The 25,071-nt window shown below is 33.6% G+C and overlaps 1 protein-coding gene across 16 annotated transcripts in view; it reads left to right on the top strand.

The window, feature by feature from the left end:
* Positions 1-25,071, top strand: part of C2CD5 (C2 calcium dependent domain containing 5) — a 94,969-nt gene that overhangs the window by 49,604 nt on the left and 20,294 nt on the right. For all 16 annotated transcript variants that reach the window (XM_050750104.1, XM_050750101.1, XM_050750098.1 and 13 more), the window contains 12 exons: positions 2,251-2,365; positions 5,338-5,433; positions 9,054-9,245; positions 11,213-11,399; positions 15,429-15,593; positions 18,926-19,066; positions 21,021-21,084; positions 21,459-21,520; positions 21,746-21,844; positions 22,338-22,427; positions 22,916-23,003; positions 24,038-24,124. In XM_050750104.1, the coding sequence (XP_050606061.1) occupies positions 2,251-2,365; positions 5,338-5,433; positions 9,054-9,245; positions 11,213-11,399; positions 15,429-15,593; positions 18,926-19,066; positions 21,021-21,084; positions 21,459-21,520; positions 21,746-21,844; positions 22,338-22,427; positions 22,916-23,003; positions 24,038-24,124 (1,386 nt within the window). The remainder of the gene's footprint in view (positions 1-2,250; positions 2,366-5,337; positions 5,434-9,053; positions 9,246-11,212; positions 11,400-15,428; positions 15,594-18,925; positions 19,067-21,020; positions 21,085-21,458; positions 21,521-21,745; positions 21,845-22,337; positions 22,428-22,915; positions 23,004-24,037; positions 24,125-25,071) is intronic.

Below are 25,071 nucleotides of genomic sequence, written 5' to 3'. Positions count from 1 at the left end.
CTTTTTGTTTGTTTGTTTGTTTTTTGAATCAGCCATTTATTCTTTCATAGTGTTTGGTTTAATTATTTGATTATTTTATGTGTTATACTAAGGTAAGTTTAATGTAAATGAACTTTGTATTCTATGTGATATCTCGTAGGAATTGTTATAATATACTTTCCCACTTAGACATGCTGGCCTTTTAAAAATAAATATATGTAGAACTTAAGTAGCTTTCTCCATTTTTTATTAATTTTTAAAACACTGTTTATGGATTACTTTCTGTAAAGTTCATTTTTAAAACAGTAAAGCTACCATGTATTACTTGTGGTACAGATGTAGGCAAACCTAATGTGAGAAAAATCTATTCTTATAAAAACATAGTACATAATTATTTGCTTTAGAAAATAATGTTGTAAACTTCTAGAATGGTTTAAAAAGTAAGTAGGTTTTATTAGTGAGCTTATGAAAAGTTAGACTTTTTATTTCATGCAATTTTTTGGGGAAATAGGTATTTTCTAAATTGAGATACATTTCTGTAGTTATTTGTGATAAGTATTTTCTCAGAATCATAGGTAATTTAATAGATTAGAGCAACCACTTGAATAATAGTTCATCTTATGATACAAAAATTCTCTTTTAGGAAAGGATGATATTAAATGGATGTTCAGATTGGTCCGTAAGTGTGTATGTCTTAGAAGAAAAAGAGAGTATGGATTTGAAAGTGTATTTTTGCTGTTAATATATATACTTCATTTGGGAATATGAAGAAATTCTTTAACACAAGTAGTATTTGTGTAAAATAGGTTCACTTAATTGTTCACACATTTCTTAATTTATAACATTGATTGCTAATACCATATTGTAGTCTTTTCTATTTCTCGTCCTTATTTTATCTTGTACTTTGATGTTTTTCTCAGTTTCCTGAATTCTGCATTTCTTTCTTCTGAAAGAAAGTTTTAAGGTAGCTTTGTCTTGGAACCAAAACTTTAATTCAAGAACTGGCTGGCATCATTTGTAGTTCTGGCTTTTATCTCCTTAATTCTCCCTTTTGCTGATCCTCCTCCCTGTGGAGGAAACAAAAATTTCATCATAGGAATGTGAGCTATAACACGCCTCTTAACCTTTCTTTACTTTGCTGTCTTCACTATTTTACTAGTGAGTATAATTCTACTTATTCTACTAATTTTGAAAAACATATTTTGAAAATCAGATATATACTGCAATTCAAAAATAGAAACTTTGGATTTTTTGGTTTTTAGATTTATTAGTGTCTTCAAATGGAAAATTTACGATGAGAGCTTAGCATTCTATTTAGAGTTGATTTTTTTTTTCTATCTCAAGTTGTTCCCAAATGAGAATTGGCCACAAAAAGAAGTAAATTATGATATACTAATTATAGACTTTCTGTTTTTAACACGTTGTACATGAAAAGCTACTATAATTTGCAGCTGCTGTCACCAGTAGTTCGCAGCTAAATGCAAGTGATTAGGAAATATGTATGACAGATGCTCCACTTACAGTGCTCCATTACAAGCAATATTGGACTTCTCTTTGGTAATAAAATACAATTCTGTGATTCTAAATCATTTTAAAAAATTACAGACCAATACATGGAGTGTTATATCTGAAATTTTTCCTTATATACATTACCAAAGTATTTGAATTAATTTTTTAAGTGTGTTTGCTTTCTTTTTTTTTTTTTTTTTTTAATTAGTCTCTAATTTCTTGTATTTTGCCTGAAGACCCACATCTCTATAGAAGGATGGCTTACAGATGGCTTTCTCTCTTTTAACATTGACAAATCTTTGCCTTGGAAAGAATCCACAATATAGTGAGTTATAAAAAATAGGTACCAAGAAATGAAATCAGAATTTAAGTTAAATTTATGGATATAACACATAAGGTGTTCACTCAGTGAGGTGAGATGTAGGATATCCTCTTAGTCTAATTCTAAAATTCTAACCATAGCTAAGATAAGAATTTGGAAACTCTGGGTCTACATTTAAAATTATATCTAATCATATATTCCTTTAGTTATCTCTTAAAGTAATAAAGCAAATGCAGATAGGTGGTTTGTTTTCCAGCAATCAAGTTTAAAATGTTAAATTTTATGCCTTTTGAGAAGTAACATTTTAAAGATGGGAAGTTTAAAAATCCATTATAGAATAATACTTCTTTACTTCCCATAGTATGTTTATTTTAAACATTTCATGTTCATATAGATAATGTGCTGTTGAGTAATAAACTGATTTAAAATTTATTTTTCAGATGAACCAGAAACTCGAGATGCATGGTGGGCAGAAATCAGACAAGAAATAAAATCACATGCTAAAGCATTAGGCTGTCATGCTGTAGTGGGCTACAGTGAATCAACTAGCATCTGGTAAATGATAATAACAACTTGATTTTCTAGACACTAATTTAGACTGCCGTCTGAAAGGGGAAAAGCTTTATGCAAATAAAAGAAAAGAGAATAGCGAAGTGGTCAGGAGCATGGGCCTTGGAGTACATTAGATTAAGGTTCGTGTGCCGTCTTTGCCAGTTAATGACTGTGTAATTATGAGAAAGTTATTTAACTCTTCTGAGCCTCAGTTTGTACATTAAAATGGAGATAATACCACGCATCAATTAATTGTTTAAATCAATATTAAATGAGAATATAATACTGGCACATAGCAAATATTAACTCTAGGCTTCCTTTATTCTACTGTGTAACTGTATTAACTTCTTTCACTGGAACCTTTGGAACCCTTAATCTACTGTAAATGAATTGCCATGTGCCTTTAAAGTTTGTCCACAAACTCATTCTGCCTTCTTTTACCTACTGTAATGTAACTTTCTCCTGCTAACAAATCATTCTTCCTAATACTGACAAATTAGGGAGGGGCTTTCATACTCTTGGTTCTCAATTCCTTTTTCTCCTTCCCTTCATTTGGACAATCTCCTTCTTTAAAGTACATGCCACTCTACTGTTCCATTATCTACTTCCAAAGCATTCTTTTGCCTATCTTAGTTACTTCTCTGTTCTCTCTTCCAGTTACACATGATTATGTTCATTCTAGCAGCTGGCATTATAGTTTCTTATTCTCAAGTCCTCTGACCCCACTTAACTTTCAACCATATTTTGGACCTCAGTATCACTTGATACTGTTCCTCCTTAAAATTTTGAAACTATAAAATTTTACTCTCAGATCACAACTTAACGTTTTTCTACCAGTATCATTTGCTCTTTTATATCTAGTTTGTTTTGAACCGTACCTTAACCAATTGTTTTCTCAGCCCCTTACTTAGGTTCTGGCTTTTCTTGTTCTTTTGCCATCCTTGAACCCTACTTTCAGCCCCCTCAAAAGTTTACAATTGATATCATCTAGAAATTGTTTAACCTTCTGCTATCTTATTTTTCTACCATCTATTCTTAGATAATTCTTACTGTCAGATCCTCTGCTCTTGTGGTGATCCTTATTGTTAGGGAAAAATGATTAAACTGTAGTAAATGTGGGCATTACAGAGCCATATTATTTAATCTTCTGTGGCCTTTTCTTTTCCTTTGCAGATCGTGTGTTATACTCCTGGACTGTTTATTCCCATAGTAGCTGTTCTACTCTTGTTAACTACTAACTTTGTCATGCTCATCTTGCCTTACTCCCTGGTTGTCTTGCCGCATTGATGGATTTAATGTCATAAACTTTCAAGCCTCAGATAAATGATTTTTTTGTTTGTTTGTTTTTGAGACAGAGTTTCACTCTTTCACTCAGGCTGGAGTGCAATGGTGTGATTTCGGCTCACTGCAACCTCCGCCTCCCCGGTTCAAGTGATTCTCCCACCTCAGCTTCCTTAGTAGCTGGGATTACAGCTGCCTGCCACCATGTCTGGCTAATTTTTGTATTTTTAGTACAGATGGGGTTTCACCATGTTGGCCAGGCTGGTCTCAAACTCCTGACCTCATGATCTGCCCGCTGCGGCCTCCCACAGTGCTGAGATTACAGGCGTAAGCCACCGTACCCAACCAGAAATATGGTTTTATAAAGAAGACATAGTTCTTGGTATCAGATTTACATTCTACTGGATAATTATGATGTAAAATAAATTTTAAAATTGAGATATAGATGCTTTGGGATCCTAGAGGGCTGAAAGCTTGAAGTAGAATTGGAAGAAAGTGTCAATGAAGTAACTGATGCTTGAGTTGGATTTTGGGGGATGAATATGAATTGAATTATATAAATAAAAAGAAAAGGCATAGGGAGAGGTTTCAAAGCTTACAAGATGCATTCGACGCTTAAAAGAGTAGCAAAAAAAGAAGGCCACAGAATGTAGACTCAGGATGGCTGAAGATAGGTCACAGTTGGAGGAGTCTGCAAATGAGTTCAGTTAATTTACTTAGAAGTTTGAGTACATCTGACAGAAGCTTTTTTTCCTTTCTAGACCTCAAAAACATCTATGTATTTAAATTTTTACTAATCTTTTCTGTTCCAGCCCATGCTACTTTCTATTACTGGATTAAACTCTCTGAAATGCACTTCTGCTCTTACAACTTCTTGATTTGAAGGCATCAGTGGTTTCATGTTATTCCTTCTGACATCCTTAATTCCTACCTACGCTTTAAGCCTGGTCTCCCTTTGTTTATTTACAGTTCAAGTGACTGTTCCTTCCCTGTTCTCTTAGGCTTCTGTTTTATTTATACCTGGTTTTCAGCAGTTCATCCCAAGGTTGCTACTTTTCTCATTTGTTTAGGTTATCTCATTCAATAATTATGTTGATTGTTTAATTTTTTAGCTTTCAAATTGGGTGACATATAAAGAATTTAAAAATTATTTTGAATATCAGTTTTCTGTTATATGGTGATATAGTTTAAGCTTCATTTAGTATATTTTATGTATTGTTTCAGAAACCTTTATAATGATTTAAATTTAGATTAAGCTATATAAATCACCTATATAGAGATATTTAAATAGTTGTGCTTTTAGAATAATTTTAATAAAACTTCATATACATTTAAAGAATATTTTAATATAATTTGATTCATTCTAGATTCAGCAATATAATTTATTACTGCTTATATATTTTGAAACATTTCATTCTTTCAGCCTTGCCATATTTTAAATGAAGTTACTGTCTTTAATATTAATACTTTATTTCAATTTTTAATTTATGAAGAATTCTTGTCCTCCATTCAAATAAAGTTACCTCTGTTTTCTAGGCTAGGTTTAGGAGTTAAACCTCATAAATATTAATTAATATTTAGTAGAGTCTAACTTGAACTTAAATTGTCACTGTTATAATTATTTTGATAGTTAGCATTTTCCAAAGTTACACTGTCTGAAAAATGTTGACTTATTTGTGTTTTTTCCTTTATAGTGAAGAGGTCTGCATTTTATCTGCATCTGGTACAGCGGCTGTACTGAATCCTAGATTTCTGCAGGATGGCACCGTGGAAGGCTGTTTGGAACAGAGGTTGTCATGGCAGCCTGGCTTATTTTCCATAAGGGCAGAGAAGGGAGAGGTTGACTTTTTTTCTCAGAGTTGGTATAATTCTTCTCTGTAGGGTGGCTTACAGTGGTACAGTGTAGAAATCAGGACCAAGCACTTCACTAATTTTTAACTAACCCGTAGTAACAGAGGAGTATTGGATTCTGTACTATATGGCAAACATTATTGTTTCTAGTATCTTGATAAGTGACATGTATGATTGCCAGTTGAAGAATTTCAAGTGTACATTTTTTTTTGCTTTGTCATGATATAGAACTAATCTTTTGATTTTTGTCTTCCTTTCATTTCCCTGTGTCTCACCTCCAAAAATAGAGGTTATGAAACAATTTTTATAAAAACAGTTCTTAATTTACAAAATAATAAAAGTACTGTATTTTATCAAGATTATCTATAGATATAATATATATGGTCCTTCCCTGTCCATAGGGAATTGGTTACAGGACCCCTTGCAGATATCAAAACCTGCAGATGCTCAAATCCCTTATATAAAATGGTATAGTATTTGCATGTAACCTATGCACATTCTCCCCTATACTTTAAATAATCTCTAGATTATTTGTAATACCTGATACAATACCTGTTCATCATTTCATTTTCATGGATTCAGTGTAATGCTCAGCACGTGGCAAATTCATTTTTTGCTTTTTGGAATTTTGTGGGATTTTAAATTTTTTTCCTGAATATTTCAACCTGTGGTTGGTTGAATCCATACATGCCAAACCCATGGATACGGAAGGGTGACTGTATATTTAAATATATATACATATATATATATAGACACACACACACATATAAACTATTAGTTTGTTACCAGAGTCTACCTGGATAATACAGATTTTAATTACTCCTTATGCCACAGTGTGCCTATTTACTTCCCCCCCCCCGCCCAGTATTAATATATTAAGCATATATTAAGAAAGGAAGCAAAGGTCAAGTGTGTGGTGGCTGACGCTTGTATTCCCAGCACTTTGGGAGGCTGAGGTGGTTGGATCACTTGAGGTCAGGAGTTTGAGACCAGCCTGGCCAACATGGTGAAACCTCATCTTCACTAAAAATACAAAAATTAGCCTGGCATGATGGCGGGCGCCTGTAATCCCAGATACTCCGGAGGCTGAGGCAGGAGAATTGATTACTTGAGCCTGGGAGGCGGAGGTTGCAGTGAGCCAAGATGGCACCCCTGTTCTCTAACCTGGGCAACAGAGCGAGACCCCATCTTAAAAAGAAAAAAAAAAAAAAGGCAAAAAAGTTCTGTACCTTGTCAAATTTAGTATAAACTTGCAAGCATTTAAGATATTCTAGTTCTGGTATTCACTAGAGGAACTTGGTCAGTTTCTTTGGTCCATATTAAAATGGATATTGACTATTATAAATTCCAGAGCCTTAAAGGTCATTGTAAATAGGAAAGTGAAGGTGGGGCATTTTGAAGCACACTAACTAATTAGAATGTTGTGTTGAGAAACTCTCTTTGTCAGTGAGTTGTACCAGTGGTACGATATAGTTCTTACACGTCTGTAGATTTCATTCTTAAGTTGATAGGAAGCCTAATTTAACAAATAACCTTTTTCATGTAGCTTGTTTTTTTTCTGTATTGTGGCTTGGATGGATACAGTACATTCTCTTATATGGTAGTTCAGTACAATAGGTGCCACCCCTAGTTGTAAAAAAAAAAAAAAAAAAAAAGAAGGAAAATGTCTTTTCTTTCTGCTATGAAATTATTGTTGCTTATTAGAAAAAATTTAGAGAATGTAGGAGAGTAGAAGGAAAAAAAGATTCCTTATGATCTCACTATTCAGGGACAGTCCCTGTGTACATTTCATATTTTGAATGCTTTCATAAATTTTAATACTTTTATTTTTATGCCTTATATATACCACTAATGTTGACATTTGTGTGAGCCGTTTAGTTAAAAATTGCTTCAGTTTTCATCCTTTTATACCCCCTTATAACACGGCTTTGGATTCAAACAAACTGAAATTCAAACATGAGGCCTGCTACTTAGTGCTTAGTGTGACTTAGCAAGTTATCTCAGGTTGGTTTCAGGCTAAGTGGAACTACTATTTGCTGCTATATGGTGAACATTATACTGTGTTTAGCTATAGTTTTCTTATTTAATCTCTAAAGAAACCCACAAACTTCTCTAGGTACATATTCTAGTTTTATAAAGGAGTTTCTGAGAGGTTAAGTAATTTTCTTGTTCAGGATCACACAGTTCGGTTCAGATGTCTGACTTCTCTGTTAGTTGTAATATACCAGAATGGCATCTTCACAGTAAAAGAATAATATCTGGGAGTAATTTAATGTGAGTTACAGAGTTATGAAGATTCAGTTAAAAATTCTGTAGTCCTAGTTACTTGGGAGGCCGAAGTAGGAGGATCACTTGAGCCCAGGAGGTGAAGGCTACAGTGAACTATGATTGTACCACCACCACACTCCAGCCTGGGTGACAGCAACACCCTGTATCCAAAAAAAAAAGTATGTAAAAAATCTGCAAAAGTCTTGTTTCCTGGTATATATAATATGAATTTTCCTTTACTTTTTAAATCTGTCTGGTTGCCAAGTTTCAGCTTCTAATGGGTTCCTTTAAGTTAGGGAGCATTGAGACCCACATCTTTCCAGAGCTCTGGAGGATCTGGTTGTGTGAAAGTGTGGAGTCTTTTTGTGGAGCTTCTCTCTGTTTCCATCCTTATTGTGCCGACACGCTCAAATTTAATGAATGAAAAAAATGCTTAATCATTTTAGAATGAATTCACAAACAGCATAATACGACAAGCATTTTATAATGAGTAGGGAGGTTGTGGATGGTTCATTTGTGGTTTATGTATGATATATCATTTATGAAATAGATGTTTTGGTTTTTCAAAAAAGTTAAAACTATCACAGGAAATTAGAAATCTTAGAGTATGCCTATTTTTGACTTACTATTTTTCTTTTTTAATACTTTTTACATTAAATTAAAAACTATTATGCTTGGATTTTATTTTTCAATTTTTGGGGGTACCTAGTAGCTGGTATATATTTATAGGGTACATGAAAATATACAATTAAATTATTGATTATAGTCACCCTGTTGTGCTATCAAATGCTAGGTCTTATTCATTCTTTCTATTTTTTTTGTACCCATTAGCCATCCCCACCTTCCCTCCAGCCTGCCACTACCCTTCCCAGCCTCTGGTAACCAAAATATTTTTTTTCTTTGGGAATTTTTTTGTGGTTATATTTGTCAACCAGTGGGAAAATGTCATCATCATCATCTAACCATTTTTTTTTTAAAATGTTGTATCCCAGAGAAAAAACTTTGAGGTGATAGGGGTGTTTGTCAGGTGATAAGTCATCACACAAATAAATTGGTGCAAAGTAACTTTGCAGTTGGTAAGTCTTTTCTCTCATAGGAGAAATGCATGGTTCTGATTTCATGGTCGTTTTTAATTCTTATCAGTCATAGTGGTACTCTTGTAGCCTACAGTGGTAGAAGTTGGATAGTTCGTATACAAGTACTGTGTATGTAATATCACTTACATAATTATTTTTGAAAAAATTTGTATGTTTTTAAAGAATGTCTTTTTTTTCTTAATCTATTTATATAGGCTTGAAGAAAATTTGTCTACACGTTGTGGGTTTTGCCATATACCATATGATGAACTGAATATGCCATTTCCAGCTCATCTCACATATTGCTATAACTGCAGGAAACAAAAAGTTCCTGATGTTCTGTTTACAACTATAGACCTCCCAACAGATGCAACAGTTATTGGAAAAGGTTGTCTTATTCAAGCAAGGTATGTTTGTGAAAACAGCATTTGGTGTCCCTGAAAAAGTATGATATATGGAGCGATAAACCTATTTTCAAGTGTCAGCTCTACAGTTTCCAACCTGTTTGATCCTGCACAAACTGGGCAATTCTGCTGGAACTTTGTATTTTATTGCATGTAAAAAAAAAAAAAAAAATCCTCTGTGTAAAACTCAAATAAGTTTTTATACAAAAGCAGTTTTTAACTTTTAAATTCTATACAAATATTTATCATTCTGGGAATTATTAACCTGCCAAAGGCTAGGGATGTGACTAAGTATAGACTGCTTCAATGACATTCAATATGTAACACATTTTAGAAATTGACTCTCTTTTTTTCTTTTAAAGAATAGTGCCATGAAGTGTTTCTTTTACTGCTTTAATTAGCTGGTAAGAGTTCCTTTTAAAATGCACTGGAGTAGAAAATCCTAATTGGGACACTCATGACAACAGCTGCCAGGTTACCAAATCCATCAGGTACTTCTGTCCTCATCTTAGTTCTGACATCTCAGCAATAGTGACAGCATTATTTTCACATTGAAATTCCTTTGATTTCATGATGCCACACCTTCTATGTTTTCCTACCTTTATGTGTAATCTTCAGCCTCCTTGTTGACTTCTCATTTCTTGATCTTTGAGAGCCATGGGTTTGGACCCTTTGCTCAAAGCTCTCTCCCTAGTTGAACTCATCAACTTATATAGATCTATATGCTATCTATGTATCTGTGACTGCCAAATTTATAACTCTAGTCCAGAACTTTCTTTTGAGCTTTAGACTTATATACCTGTCTACTTCTATCCCATTTTGATAAGCCATAGGCATCTCATACTTGTTCCACGTTGAACTGCTGATTTTCTCCACTTTTCTTATTAGCCTTTTTTGTTTTAATGGTACCTTTATCCAGTTCTTCATGCCAAATTTGGTATTCTTTGACACTATCCTCTTTTTCAACCTCCCTACATCAAATTTATTACAAAGCCCATTGATTTTTCTTCTAAAATGTATTTCTAATCCATTTATTTTTTTCCCTCTTGCATCTTAGACCTTCCATTTGGGATTGTTTTCCTTTTGCCTTAAGTGTGCGCTTTAGTATTTCTTCTGATGGATCTGCTGGTAGTGAACTATTTTTTTTTTTGGTCTGTCTGAAAAATGTGATTATTTTACTTTTATCTTTAAAAAATATTTTGGGCTGGCAGCTGTTTCTTTACAACACATTGAAGATACTCTTTCACCACTGTCTTCTGGCTTTCATTGCTACTGTTGAGAAATAATCTATTAGTCTATTAGTCTTTGAATATAGCCTATGTGGCACAAAGTAGATGCTCAAATGACTTTTGTATTTTTTTAATGAGTAACATTTTCTTCTGCTGTCCATTTATATTGAACACATGCAGTTATAAAACCTAAGATTTTAAATGATATTCTCTACTGATTTTGGTCATTATTTCATTTTTAGAGATTTTGAGATTTTTTATTTTTGTTTACTGAAATATGGTTCTTTAAAATACTTAATTTTTGTGGGTAAACAGGTCTATATATTTAATGAGATACCTGAGATACTTTGATACAGGCATGCAATGCATAATAATCGCAACGTGTAAAATGGGGTATCCAACCCCTCAAGCATTTATCCTTTGTGTTAGAAATAATCCTGTTATACTCTTAGTTATTTTAACTTGTACAATTAAATTATTGTTGACTGTAGACACCCTGTTGTGCTATCAAATACTAGGTCTTATTCATTCTTTCTGTTTTTTTTTGTACCCATTATGAAATAGGATTTTTAGTGCAAATTTATACAATAACAAAAAAAAGAAAAGTTTATTGATATAACTCAGTAAGTCCATTAAAAACAAGTAAATGTTTTATTCAGCACACTTTTAGAAAGTTTTAAAAATTGACATTTTTAAAGATGGTGCCAAGAATACTGTTCACTGACTTATTTTCATTTACAGGTTATGTCGCTTAAAAAAGAAAGCACAGGCAGAAGCAAATGCTACAGCTATCAGTAATCTGTTGCCATTTATGGAATATGAAGTGCATACTCAGCTAATGAATAAACTAAAACTCAAAGGAATGAATGCTTTGTTTGGACTAAGAATTCAGATCACAGTGGGTGAAAATATGTTGATGGGCTTAGCGGTAAGTTTAGATGTTTTTGGTTTTGTTTTATGATTTCTTTAATTATAGTAGATTCTATTTTATGTGATTCAAAGAGTCTTTTCAAAGACTTATCTAAAGACTTTGACATTAAGACCTTTATGGGATGAGGACATTTTAAGAAGTGAAATATCTGGTGATAGGTTTTCACATATTTTAAAGGGACTGTGATCATAACTTTAATAATTCTATTTCTAAAAGTTACCATTTGTCACTTGCTTAATAAGTTGTCCACAGTTTTTCTGGACTTTATTATTGTTTACATATTGCTAAAACAGGGTTCCCCCATCTTGGTACCAGGGCAGAATACCTCTTTGTTGCCGGGAACTGAGTTGTGCTTTGTAGGATGCTTAGCAGCATCCATGGCAACTCCCCACTATAAGATAGTAGCATCTCCCCAGTTGTGACAATCAAGAATGTCTTCAGAAATTGCCAAATGTCCCTTAGTGGGCAGAGCAAAATTACCCCAGGATGTGGATTAATCTTTAGTTTTGATGGAGAAGATAAAGCAAAACATGTGAGACACTATTAGACAGACAATTAAGCTTTATCATAAATGTACACCTGTGGCCAGTGGTAGACTGTGTAATAAAATACAGGTGTTTCTGGCCAGGTGTGTTGGCTCACACCCATAATTCCAACACGTTGGGCGGCTGTGGTGGGAGGATCACTTGAGCCCAGAAGTTAGACCAGCCTGGGTGAGACTACTTTCTCTATAAAAAATACTAAAAATTAACCTGGTGTGCTGGCAGGAAGTTCAGGTGGGAGGATCACTTGAGTCCTGGGAGGTTGAGGCTGTAGTGAGCCCTGATCATTTCACTGCACTCCAACCGAGGCGATAGAGTGAGACTCTGTCTAAAACAAAAACAAAAAACAAACAAACAAAAAAAGGTGTGTTTCTTAAGTGCTGATGAAATACAAGAGAAGAATAAACAGCTGTGTCTTAGCTTAAGGTTCATTTTGGCTTGTTAGCAAATAAATTCAGACTGGAAAGATGATAATGAGGAAAGCCAGTGCTGCTTCTATAAGTAGTGTAGGACTCAGAGAACCAGGTGCCTGCAAAATGTGTATTGATCATATGGAATCTGATGAACTATGTTTATGGAAATTCTCTCATTTTCTAGGTACTTTGCTAACCAGCATTTTGTCTGTGTTACTGGCAGTTTTCAAATTTAAATTCTCTTGCCATCTTTTTGAGAACACATAGACATTTAATTTTAAGAAATTTATGGAATTTGGCTTTTTTGTCCCTATACATTTGCAGGTCGAATGCACATTTGTTCCCTGTTTCATCTTTCTCTAAGAGCAAATATGTAAATTTTTGTACGTAGAGGATAATTGTATGATGACGATAAACTAATTAGGTATTAACAGTTTTCTAACAACAGAAATTTGTAATAAGTAACTTGGTTCATGTTAAAATATTTGATATTTAGGCTGGGCATGGTGACTCATGTCTGTAATCCCAGCACTTTGAGAGGCTGAGGTGAGTAGGTCGCTCAAGCCCAGAAGTCTGAGACCAGCCTGGGTAACATGGCAAAACCCTATCTCTACTAAAAATACAAAAATTACCCAGGCGTGGCAGCTTGTGCCTATAGTTCCAGCGACTTGGGAGGCTGAGGTGGGAGAATCAGCTGAGCCTGGGAGCTTGAGGCTGCAGTGAGCCGTGATCGTGCCACTGCCCTCCAGTCTGGGGACAGAGCGAGACCCTGTCTAAAAAAAAAAAATTCTCTTTTATACTTAGAGTAACTTGGGGAAAAGTAGTTATTTTAATTCAGTGGTCTAAAAATTTGTATGCTTAGTGAGGACATTACATAAATGTATAATTTGTGCTTGATGCAAGACTGTAATGATTGGTGGGTGCCTATGCATGTCAATTAAGAGCTGGATTCAGATTGAGGGGTTTAAAAAACATTTTGCTAGCTATAGCAAACATTTTTGATGATTGAGTCCCAGGAAACTAGTTTATGACACTGATGTAATTCAAGACTTGCCTCCAGTATTGCTTTTCTGATTCATACTAATCTTTTCCTTCTTGATCACTGGTGCTATTCACCACCACGGTTTGACATTTCATCTTTGTGCTTTGTTATAGTTTGTGCACTTAAATCGTGAAGTCTCAAGAGTAGCTTCTTTATGGGGTGATCTCTGATGAGTGCCGACTAGATGTTCGGCACTGTGCTATTCCAGAAGGAATGTGATATTATCTTCACTTTACAGGAGGAGAAAATGTGTGCTGTGATAGGTTGAGACTATAAAGTGATGTGGTTACATGTGTTAGAACTGGATTTCAAATCCAGGCCTATCTGATGCCAGAGTCTGTGTTCTCAGCCGTTCAGGGCTGTTGCTTCATTAATGAGGAGTTAAAACGCATTAGAAGTGGTGGACTAAGGCTTCATATGGCATGGCGAAGGGGCGTTCCCTGGTTAAGTATTAGAGACTTGGTCATGTATACAGTGATGGACACTAATGAACAAACCAGGAGTAAGCACTCTTGAGGAACAATTTCATCTACTATGCAGACTTCTTCATCAATCCCTTTTTAGGATTGGTGTTGAGTTAAAAGAGTTGTCTTTTCTCTTTCCCATTCCACCCTGTTGACGTTAACAATTTGATGTTTATACTTCTATTTTTTTGCTTTGCTTGTATTAGCATATTTACACATAAGTGCACATAAGGATATATATAAATGTTACCTTGTTTTGTATTTCTCATAATAGTTTTCCAGTAGTAATGATATGTAGTACTGTTTCAGAGTCAGATATTAAATAGTAATTTAATTAGATGATATTTAAAATAAATCTGTATCAAGTAAAAAATTTTCTCTGCTAATTAGGAAGGTAGGGCAATATAGTGAAATAAGTTTGGGTTTTGAAGTGAGAAACACTCAATTTAAATCGTTTGTCCACATTTACTGACTTGACTTGAGTAAGTTCCCTGTCCTTTCTGAATTTCAGTCTCTTGCCTTGCAAAAGTTTCCTCTTTACTTTTGCCACCTTTAAAGATAGAGCGTCTGCTCATTCATGAAAAATTTGTTTTTTAGCAACCTTTAATATTTTTTTGCTATTTTTAATTCTAATTGTATTTTTAAAAATGATGAGGTAGGTCAGGGCCCAGTGGCTCACACCTGTAATCCTAGCACTTTAGGAGGCTGAGGCAGGTGGATCAGTTGAGGTCAGGAGTTGGAGACCAGCCTGGCCAACATGGTGAAAACCTATCTCTACTAAAAATACAAAAATTAGTTGAGTGTGATGGTGGGCGCCTGTAATCCTAGCCACTCAGGAGGCTGAGGCAGAAAAGTCGCTTGAACCCGGGAGGTGGAGGTAGCAGTGAGCCAGGATCGTGCCACTACACTCCAGCCTGGGCGTAAGAGTGAGACTTGGTCTCAAAAAAAAAAAAAAAAAAAAAAAAAAAAAAAGATTGTGAGGTAGAAACATAAAAAATATAATTGGGTATGTAGTGAAAAGTAAATCCCCATTTCATAACTGTCTCCCACCTACCCAGGGGCCTCCCCAAAAGAAACCAACCCTTGTTACCAGTTGTTTTTGTGTGCCTTTCCAGAGATGTCCTATATATACCCTGATGCTGATTATATTCTTCCTTATACCACATTCTTGGTTTTTGTTTGTTTGTTTTTTCTTGTTTTGAGACGGTCTTGCTCTGTTGCCCAGGCTGGAGTGCAGAGGCATGATCTTGATTCACTGCAACCTCTGCTTCCGGGTTCAAGTGATTCTCCTGCCTCAGCCTCCTGAGTAGCAGGGATTATGGGTGCACACCACTACACCCAGCTAATTTTTGTATTTTCAGTAGAGATGGGGTTTCACCATGTTGGCCAGGCTGGTCTTGAACTCCTGACCTCAAGTAATCTGCCTGCCTCAGCCTCCCAAAGTACTGGGATTACAGGTGTGAGCCACTGCACCCAGCTGTTGACCACATTCTTAAATATGAAAACGTAAGGACTGTTATTCTGTAGATATTTTTTCTGATTATTTCGCCATTATTTTTTACAAGTCTGCCACAGGTGTATATTTAGCAGCTTTACCAACTCCTGGTGGTATTCAGATTGCCGGGAAGACTCCTAATGATGGCTCATATGAACAACACATCTCTCATATGCAGAAGAAGATAAATGACACAATTGCTAAAAACAAAGAGTTATATGAAATCAATCCTCCAGTAAGTAAAACAAACCTTCATTGTGAATATATTAGTTATTATTTATTAGTATATTTTTAGGTTATCTTATTGAGGACATAAGATTTTTTTTTTCACTGTTTAGATTAGCTTTCCTTATTACTCATTCTTTCACCTCCCTTTATGTCTTTGCTCAACTGTCTCCTTTTCGGGTAAGCCTACTCTAACCATTCTATTTAAAAATTATGACTTCATTTTTGGCACTTCCTATCACCTTTCCCTCTTTTATTGTTTTCTGTAGCTCTTATCTTTGTGAGTGTGTTTGTGTTTGTGTGTGTGTGTGTTTTATTGGTCTATTGCCTGTTAGTACCAGTAGAATGAAGCTCCATGAGGGCTTTATTTCTATTGCCTAGAAAAGTTTCTCTTGGTATTAGTCTCTTAGTATTTGTTGAGTGATGAAATAAATGGTTTAAAATGTTCTTTGTTAGTAAAAAGAGATTCTTATCGGTGGTAAAAATGTGAAAGAATACAGTTTTTCAGTTACAGTTTCTTTTTTTACAATTTTGCTCCCAGTCATTTCCTTTAATCAGTCTTTTTACCAACTTTGCAATAAATATCACAATGCTTCCTCCTCTGTGGATGCCTAATGGCAGTAGTCTGAATTGAAAGAAAAATGTGTTGGAGTTAGAATGAAACTTTTTGTTTTTATGAGTCTCTGATAATAAAATACTTTCACAAAAGGGAATTATAACATCATTGTTGTTTTTATTTTAAATGTCTTACCTAACTGGCTGATCTTCCGGAACAGTGTGTCTGGATTGTTGCATCACAAGTATAGCTTTCATCGTATTATTCTAGTATAGTTGTTAATTTGGGAGGAATTTTAAGGATATGACCTAGAGCTGCACTGTTCATTATTCACTGTGGGAGCCACTGGCCACATGTGACTTTTGAGCACTTGTGACTAGTCTGAATTGAAATGTGTAGTAAGTATAAAATATACACTGGATTTTAAAGATTTAGTGTGAAAAAACTGTGTAAAATATGAATATTTTTGTATTGATTATGTGTCAAAAATTTAATATTTTGGATATACTGAATGAAATAAAATGTTTTATTAAAATTGATTTTATCTATTTCTTTTTACTTTATTATGTATGTGGCTTGCTTTATATTTGTATTGAACAGTACTGACTTAGGGCTTCTTTAAAATGAATACAAATGTTGATGTGTTAACATATTTATATTTGAAAAATAGACTGTAAAAGTTCTTTGTGCACCACTTTACTGACTGCTTATTTTTATAGTACATTATTTTTATTTGATAGTTATATTTTGATATTTGAACATCTGTTTATAGTCTGCCACTTGGGAAAAGTGATTTGTAAAACTTTGTGTTAGGGTTTCATATATTCTTCATTTATTATTTCTAATGATATGAGCTGAACTCTTTTACTTAACAGTGTTTCTTACCTCTGTAAATCCATCCTGACCTCCCACAGGGAGAGTGGACTCTTCCTCCATTGTGTACTTGTTGTACCTGTATGTACTTGTATAGAAACTGTTACATATTATTATACTTAGTTTTTATATATCTGTCTTCCTTTACTGTAATGTAAGGTCTTTGGAGACAGGGATGTATTTTAATAAGAATATGAATTAAGTTACTTCATCCATTCAGTACTTACTGAGCTGCTACTGTGTGTCACACAGTTTACATTTAGAAGGAGGGAGTGAATCTATTATGATTTAAAAAATTTTAGTATATATGAATTTCATGTGTTGAGGATGACTGTATTTTCACAACAGTACTCATCAGTTTATGAATCTTCTAATATGTCTTTCCTTATTGTAGATACTGACTACATTATAGTCTTTTAGCATAATCTCTCAGCATTTGTTTGACAGTCAGTATACAGGGTTGATTACCAGGCCACTATATACATTACAGTGTTGTGTTATGTCCACCCTGAATATGTGGATCAGGGTGTTTCTTCTCTTGGGATGATAGCCCTCAATGAAATAAATGCTGCTGTTTGAATTTTTTCTCAATACATTAAAAAATGTTTCTAATACAGAGGTGTAGTACCACTTAAGCTTTCTGTAGATAATCAAAGGTATCAAAATAAGATGCATATCTCTTGGAATAACAGTACTAGTGATGAAATTTCAGTGTGAGTGTAGAACGTATTAAATACCAGACAGTTATATTTATTAAGTCTGTGGCATTGTGAACAAAGGCATAACAGAATTTAAAACTACTGTAAAATTATAAAAAGTTGTGTGGTATCTAATGGGAATAACGTTGCACTGTGTATCAAAAGACTGATCTAGACTGGCTCTACACTTTCTAGTTTTCAGATCTAGGCAGACTACTAATTTACTTCTGAATTACAGCTCTTTTCCATTTTGTAGTCATTATAATGTTAACTTTATAGAGGGCAGATTAATTTGGAGTACAAATAAGATAAATGGATGTGAAAGCGCTCCATAGATCATTACATTGTGAAATTGTGCAGTGGTAGCCTTTTATCTAAGGTATGTACTAGCAATGAACATTTAAAACTATATATTTTTGAAGAACTTTATGTACAATTTCCTTGTTTATTAAAAAGACAACTCTGTTGCATCAGCAATAGGCTATGCCTTTTGCTTTTGTTTTCACATATTCACATTCTTCCAGCATTCATTGTGGCCAACAGGTGCTTAGAACCTCTAGCGATCTTTGGCTATGTAACAGCAAAAAGCTCACTAAGCCATACAGTATTGCACCATACATTGACCTTAAAAGGATCATTATTGTAACTACCAAAGTTTATTTAGCTTAATAAATAACAAATACGTGCATAGTATATGTATATATATATTCATACTCATACATTGATCATATTCCACGTTTTGCTATGTGGAGCTTTGAAAAATTACCAGTGGATAAGAAAAGATATAAAAGATTAGAAATCTTTCTAGGAACGTAAGTCTTTAAATTTTTATGGCCTATTAGGACTTTCATAATGCTGAATAGAAAATATGCACACCCAGGAGTACTGGATTTCTGGGCTGTAAGGACTGCCAATTCCATACACATTGTAGTGTCCTGTGTGTACACTGGATGTCAGTTTTGTCTTGTTATGTCTGTGACAGTTACATATACTTTTCTGATTCGTGTATCATTAAGGCTGCCATATCCTCGTATCATTAAGGCTGCCATATCCTCTATAAAAGTTTAGTTATAAAGGTTATACTTAAGTACAGACTTCACTGAGTATAGTTTACAGGCTTTTTCTCCACAGCTAGGTGTCTACTAATATAAAGATATAAAATTTAAACTGGAAAAGACAATCTCATTTAATATGAAACAATTATATTTCTTTTAGGAGATATCTGAAGAGATTATAGGATCACCCATCCCAGAACCTAGGCAACGCTCAAGACTTCTGAGATCTCAATCAGAAAGCTCGGATGAAGTTACAGAATTAGACCTTTCACATGGGAAAAAAGATGCTTTTGTTTTGGAGGTAATGTCACATTGGACTAATTTCTTAAAGGTTTTGGAAGCTAAGATACACATTTTTTCAGATGCTAAATTAATATACTTTTATATAATTGCAACTGTTATAAATATTTTAAAAATTAGTATATAAATTACAACAAACTTGAAAATAACAGAACTTGGTAACATATGTTTGTTCAATACCAGGTGACTGATACAATAATGCAGATGGTTCTGAAAAAGTTAATGTATGGGTTGAAATAATGATACAATAGTATTAAACCTTTGAAGTTATTTTCATAAACTTGAATGAATTTAAATAAGAAATTAAAGTGTCATTCTTTAACTTACTATAATTATTACTTTTTTTGTATGTTACTGTAGTTAGAACATTTTTTAATATAAACACTGTGAATTCTGAGTGTAGTATTTTCTTACCGAATTCAAAAGGTATAATTGACCCATCTTTATGAAAAGATACTCAGAACACTTTAGGAACTTTCCCAGAGAGTAAATATCACACGAAAAGTTGATGGAGACTCCTTCCTCCTAGATCTGCCTCCTCTGCACTCCCCTGTAGAATGGTTGGCTCCCAAAGAGAGAGATTTTTCTTTTTCATATCGAAGGACAGGAAAAATAAATGAGTAAGATGTAAATTGAGAGAAAAAAAAATCAGATGCTTTGATCTCAGTGTAGCAGGAAGCTGGTGGTAGAATAGTGTTGGGATGGGATTGGAGGTTTAAAGAGTCAGGAACAGTGCCAGTGGCTGGAACAAGGATCTATGAGAGACGCACAGGCCTAACTAAGGTGAGATGTCAATTTGTAGAAAACCCAACATATATGGTTATTTGTCCCCCACTTTTTCCCCACATTTCTCTACAGTCTGAGAATGGAAAATATGTTATGGAAAATATGCCAGGTCAAGGAGGCTAAAAGTTCCAGGGTACTATTTAGAACAATGCTGCTCAAAGTGTGATGTAACTACTTGTGGCGTCAGCTCTACCTGGGAGCTTGTAAGAAATGCAAATTCTTGGGCCCCTACCTCAGACCTAGTAGATGAGAATTTAAACGTGGAGCCCAGGAATCTGTTTAACAAACTTTCCAGGTGATGTCAAACATTACCTGAAGTTTGATCTAGGGCATTATTGATATGTCTGATCTTGGGATCCTGGCTAAGTAGAGAGGCACATGAGAACAAAGTGCTTCAAACATGGGCAGAGGACAGAGGGCAAGTAGAAGATCCAGTAAGAGAGGACAAAGAGACAGGACTGTAGTTGGAGAATGCTCGAGATCCTGGGTGTGGAGCATTTTGGGGAATAGTGGGTTGAGGTATGACTGTGACTGTGGGTAGCCACGTGAAGTGGAAGTGAAAGTGGTTCTTGAAGTCTTGAGGGTGATGTGGAAAGAAGAAGCTTAGCAAGTCTGCAGATTAGGACTTAGAAACTGAGATGCAGATGAATGTCAGCACCTGTCCAGCTGGGTAGTTTCCCTGTTTATTATTCACAGTGGAATACGGTGATATAAGAAAAATAGAATTTAGACCTATTTATTTTATTAGAAAAATAGAATTTAGACCTATTATTAAATATGTCTTTAAATTTATCTCTGCCTAATTCCATTGTAAAGCAGTTCTGCATTTAGTCAAAGGATTTGATTACACTTTATTAATTTAAACAAATTGGAATAATGATTGCTTATGACATCTTTGTAAGTCTTTAGAAACATATTCTCATAAAGGTTTGAGAAAGAGCTAGTTTTCTTTTTTAACTTAGTGTACTTTGTATGTAAAATATTTCACTTAGAAGTATTCGTGGTTATTACTGTGGAGGAATTTACTGATATTAGAATTTTCTTGTTACATATTTTTCCTTAGGGAAAAATGACTCTGCTTTTTCTTGACTCTATTAATAAATAGTCTTTTTAATGTGAAATAATTATGCATTTACTACATATATAATAGTTTTATTCTCTATTTTAAGATTGATGACACAGATGCCATGGAAGATGTCCATTCTCTACTTACTGATGTTCCTCCTCCTTCAGGTGAACAAAAAAATTACCTTTGAGATGAAACTAGTTTTATATATAAATGTTTTAGCTCATAATTGTTACAGTACTAATTTTACTTTAAAGGAAGGACTTACCACAGTGTCACAGCTTGTCATGTACTTTGCTACTCCAAGGTAGAAAACATAACTTAGGTGGAAGTGATTTTTAGTCCTTTTATATTTATACATGGAAAAAAAAACCTGTGATAATTTATTAGGATGGTTTAAAGTCTCCTGCAGGTATAATTTTAGAAGAAAAAAAATGAAGGGTTTTATAGTTAGAACTTCATGTAATAATTGAAAAATGTCATTTAACACAAAAATCAATGAAATATTATCATATATTTTGATTATAATTTATTTTGACAGGCTTTTATAGTTGTAATACAGAAATTATGCCCGGTATAAATAATTGGACATCTGAAATACAGGTAAACCTTTTTTTCTTAATTTTAAGCAAATAACACATAAGTTATCTTAATAAGTTCCATCTAAATATTTGTTTTGTTTTTTTTTTTTAACCTCCTTATTGCAATTAAAATACTATCCTTATTCTACTACGTTAGTTAATATTGTTCATTATTTGGCAATTTATCAACTGTTAAAATATTTAGTTAAAAATAATAAAATGACATGTTCTGTCACCCCACATTTAGATGTTCACTTCAGTAAGAGTAATCAGATTAAGCAGCCTCAACCTGACTAATCAAGCTCTCAATAAGAACTTTAATGATCTCTGTGAAAATTTGCTCAAGGTAGGAACCTTCTGACTACATTTTATTTCATGCGTCTAAGATAATGAAACTTTAAAGTGTCTATATTGCTGTGTTACCTGTAATACTTGACAAAGTTGTGGGCTGAATCACTCCTACCTCCTTATCTTACCTCTGTCAGCAGATTTTTTTATCAGTGAGATACTAAAGTTGTCCTTACTCTATCATACTATAAAAGAAATAGTTTGTTAGTTAATAGCTTTAACTTCCATAAAAATCTAGTGTATATGTGTACATTAAAAAAAACTTACTATATTGTTTTTTGTGACTTACTGACAAATGATTAAATCTTATTGTCTACTTAAATATTAAAAAGTATATCCTTAGTGTAAAAATACACAAAAAAAAGTGGACCAGTTTTGTTGTAATTTTTTTTAACTCTCCATTTACTATAATATAATGTACATTAAGAATCTCAGCTTTTATAAAGTTTTAAATAAAAAAGGTGACATTACTAATATTTTCTATTGTGTAGAGCCTGTACTTTAAACTACGATCTATGATCCCCTGCTGCCTTTGCCATGTAAATTTTACAGTATCTCTGCCTGAAGATGAATTAATTCAGGTAATTAAGATTTAGTCCATTATTAAAGAATAGTCTTTATCTGATCTATTATTTTTATTATCTATTTCATTATCATAATTTTGCCATAATTAAGTAACTTATACTAGTTTACCTCAGAGTATTACAAAATATATGTTAGTATGCATTAGGCCATGTGTGTTTCTTTTTCTGAACTTTAGTTATCTGAGGGAGTAAGTGCACGTATGCTCCAGCATGTGTACAGTAGGATCTGTACCCATCATGTGGGATTTTACCAGTTCCCATTTTTTAGAGAAGGTTCTTCAGCTCTTTCTGGAATATCAAGATTTAGGTGTAACTGTTTGGCATAGTTGTAGTTTGTGTATCTGAATTTATATATAATTCTGGTTGAGGATTTTAACCAGGAAAGGTATTTGGTATAGGTTGTACCATGGTACTGAAAAAAATATGTAAGAAACTTAGTTTTGGCAGTGATTATTTTGCTAACCATATTGTTTCTATAATTCTAGGTTACAGTCACGGCAGTTGCAATAACTTTTGACAAAAATCAGGCTTTACAAACCACAAAAACCCCTGTTGAAAAGTCGTTGCAAAGAGGTAAATCTTTACTGGATAGGAAGTTCAGTTTGTGTTTGTCTGTGTTATGGTTCAGTGATAAAATATACAGGACAGGTGGATTCAGTAAATTACTTGTTCCTTGAAGAATATTTGCTGCTTTTTCTGTTCATCTTTGTGAAGATAACTGTGTGGATAAGCATATGGCTGACTTGATATTTTTCATACATGACTAGGTGGTATTTGACTGATATTTACATAGGGAATGCTGCTGGGTTTTTTAGACTTAAATTATAGCATACTAATTCTGCAGTAATATAAGGGTTTCTGTACTACGATCTCTGGCAAGGTCTTCAAGGCATCTGAGGACCTACTGATGTAGTAAGCACAATTGTGTGCCTGTGTATTATTTTCAGGACAAGTTCCATAGTGTTCAACAGATTCACAGAGGTGGCCTTAATCCAGTAAAATTTAGAAAGTAGTATTCGTAATATATTCTGAAGAAATCCAAATTACTGGAAACTATGTGTTCTGAAAAACACATAATGAGGGATACTATACTTTCTTGTATAGTTCGAATGACTTACTGGCTAAATGAAATATTCATGATTAGTCCTAAACTTTTAAAAGTTGATTACATTCTACGTATATAGCATTGATAAGATTTGAGCAGTGAGTTAATGTCAGGTAGATGTATTAAATGATTATGTGTTCCGATATTTGTCAAAGAAGACATGTAACCAGTTTAAGTGGCATGAAAACTAGTAATGGACAAAGTGTAGGATATTAATTATTATTATCTAGCATTTATTATTTGCAAAGGACTGTGCTAAATTACTTACAGATATTAATTTCTTAAAGCCTCACAACAGTCATACCAGGGAAGATAGCACCAGTCTCAGCATCATGTAGATGAAGGATTTCCATGGGAGAAATCAGGGAGAAAATGACCAGAATAAATTGGGGCGGGAAGGTGGAGCTAAGAATATGTATATGTATGTTGTCACAGATTCTTAATTTAAAAAAATTAATAATAGATCATTACTAAATAACTGGTATTTTTCTTGCCTTTCTAGCCTCTACAGATAATGAAGAACTTTTACAGTTTCCACTGGAACTGTGTTCAGATTCACTTCCTTCTCATCCTTTTCCACCAGTTAAAGGTTGGTTAAGTAAGGGAAAAAGCAAACACAAATCCTAGTTTCTAGTTCCTTTCACTGCTTCTTCATTATAGACAATCTTACTACCTTGAGGTGAAAATGTATCCTTCATTCCCTCATTATATGTTTCTTCATATTCATAAAGGGGATAAATTAATGTTCCTCTTATTTTAATTTCTCAAGTAATTTCATTATAAGGTATTAAGGTAATTTTTCCTGTGATATTCCATTCTCATACCTTAATGTGTTAAAGCTTTATTTTCAAAGGTTTGGATTTCCCACTGTAACTATTCACACATAGAATACTTGATATTTATATTATATTTGGTAAGTTTTTTCCAGCAACAATTAAACCTTCACAAAAAGTTTTGGATTTTCCTGGACAACAGAATGCTTTTTTTTTCAGAGGATATATGAAGAGGTTTTGAGTGGGAGTAGTACAAGTGAGAAAGGGATGAGCTTCCGGTCTTTGCTGTGGCGATAATTGAAGAACATTGTTATGTACTTATATAAGACACTGCAATTTTTTTTTTCCGGTGCAAATTGATAGCTCCTTACTTTAATAGCAATAAATCTATTTTGATCTGCATAATCTTTGGAGAAAAGTGGGAGGTATTGTTTTCCTTTCTCATCTGATTTTAGTATAATTTTTATTACAAAAAAATTAAAATTACTATACCTTATTTTGTAGCATTATGTATTAGATAAATATAGTATGTGTTTTTCACTGTTTGTTTTGAGAAATGATATAGTTATTTGAAATCAGCTATTCAACTTTTATGTCTTATAATACAATGGATATTATTTTATGATTCCTACTCGTTATTTGATACCAAATTATGTATAATACAGAATAGTTTTATATTCACTTTACATATATGTCAACAGAATCTTTATTAAATCAGTACAAAGTCTGTTTAGTAGATAAATAGAACTTGTCTTATATTTCG

This window comes from Macaca thibetana, chromosome 11 (genome assembly GCF_024542745.1).
Source record: "Macaca thibetana thibetana isolate TM-01 chromosome 11, ASM2454274v1, whole genome shotgun sequence".
NCBI classification, from domain to species: domain Eukaryota; kingdom Metazoa; phylum Chordata; class Mammalia; order Primates; family Cercopithecidae; genus Macaca; species Macaca thibetana.
The sequence above is the reverse complement of the archived record's forward strand: the minus strand, read 5'-3'. Positions and strand labels throughout refer to the sequence as shown.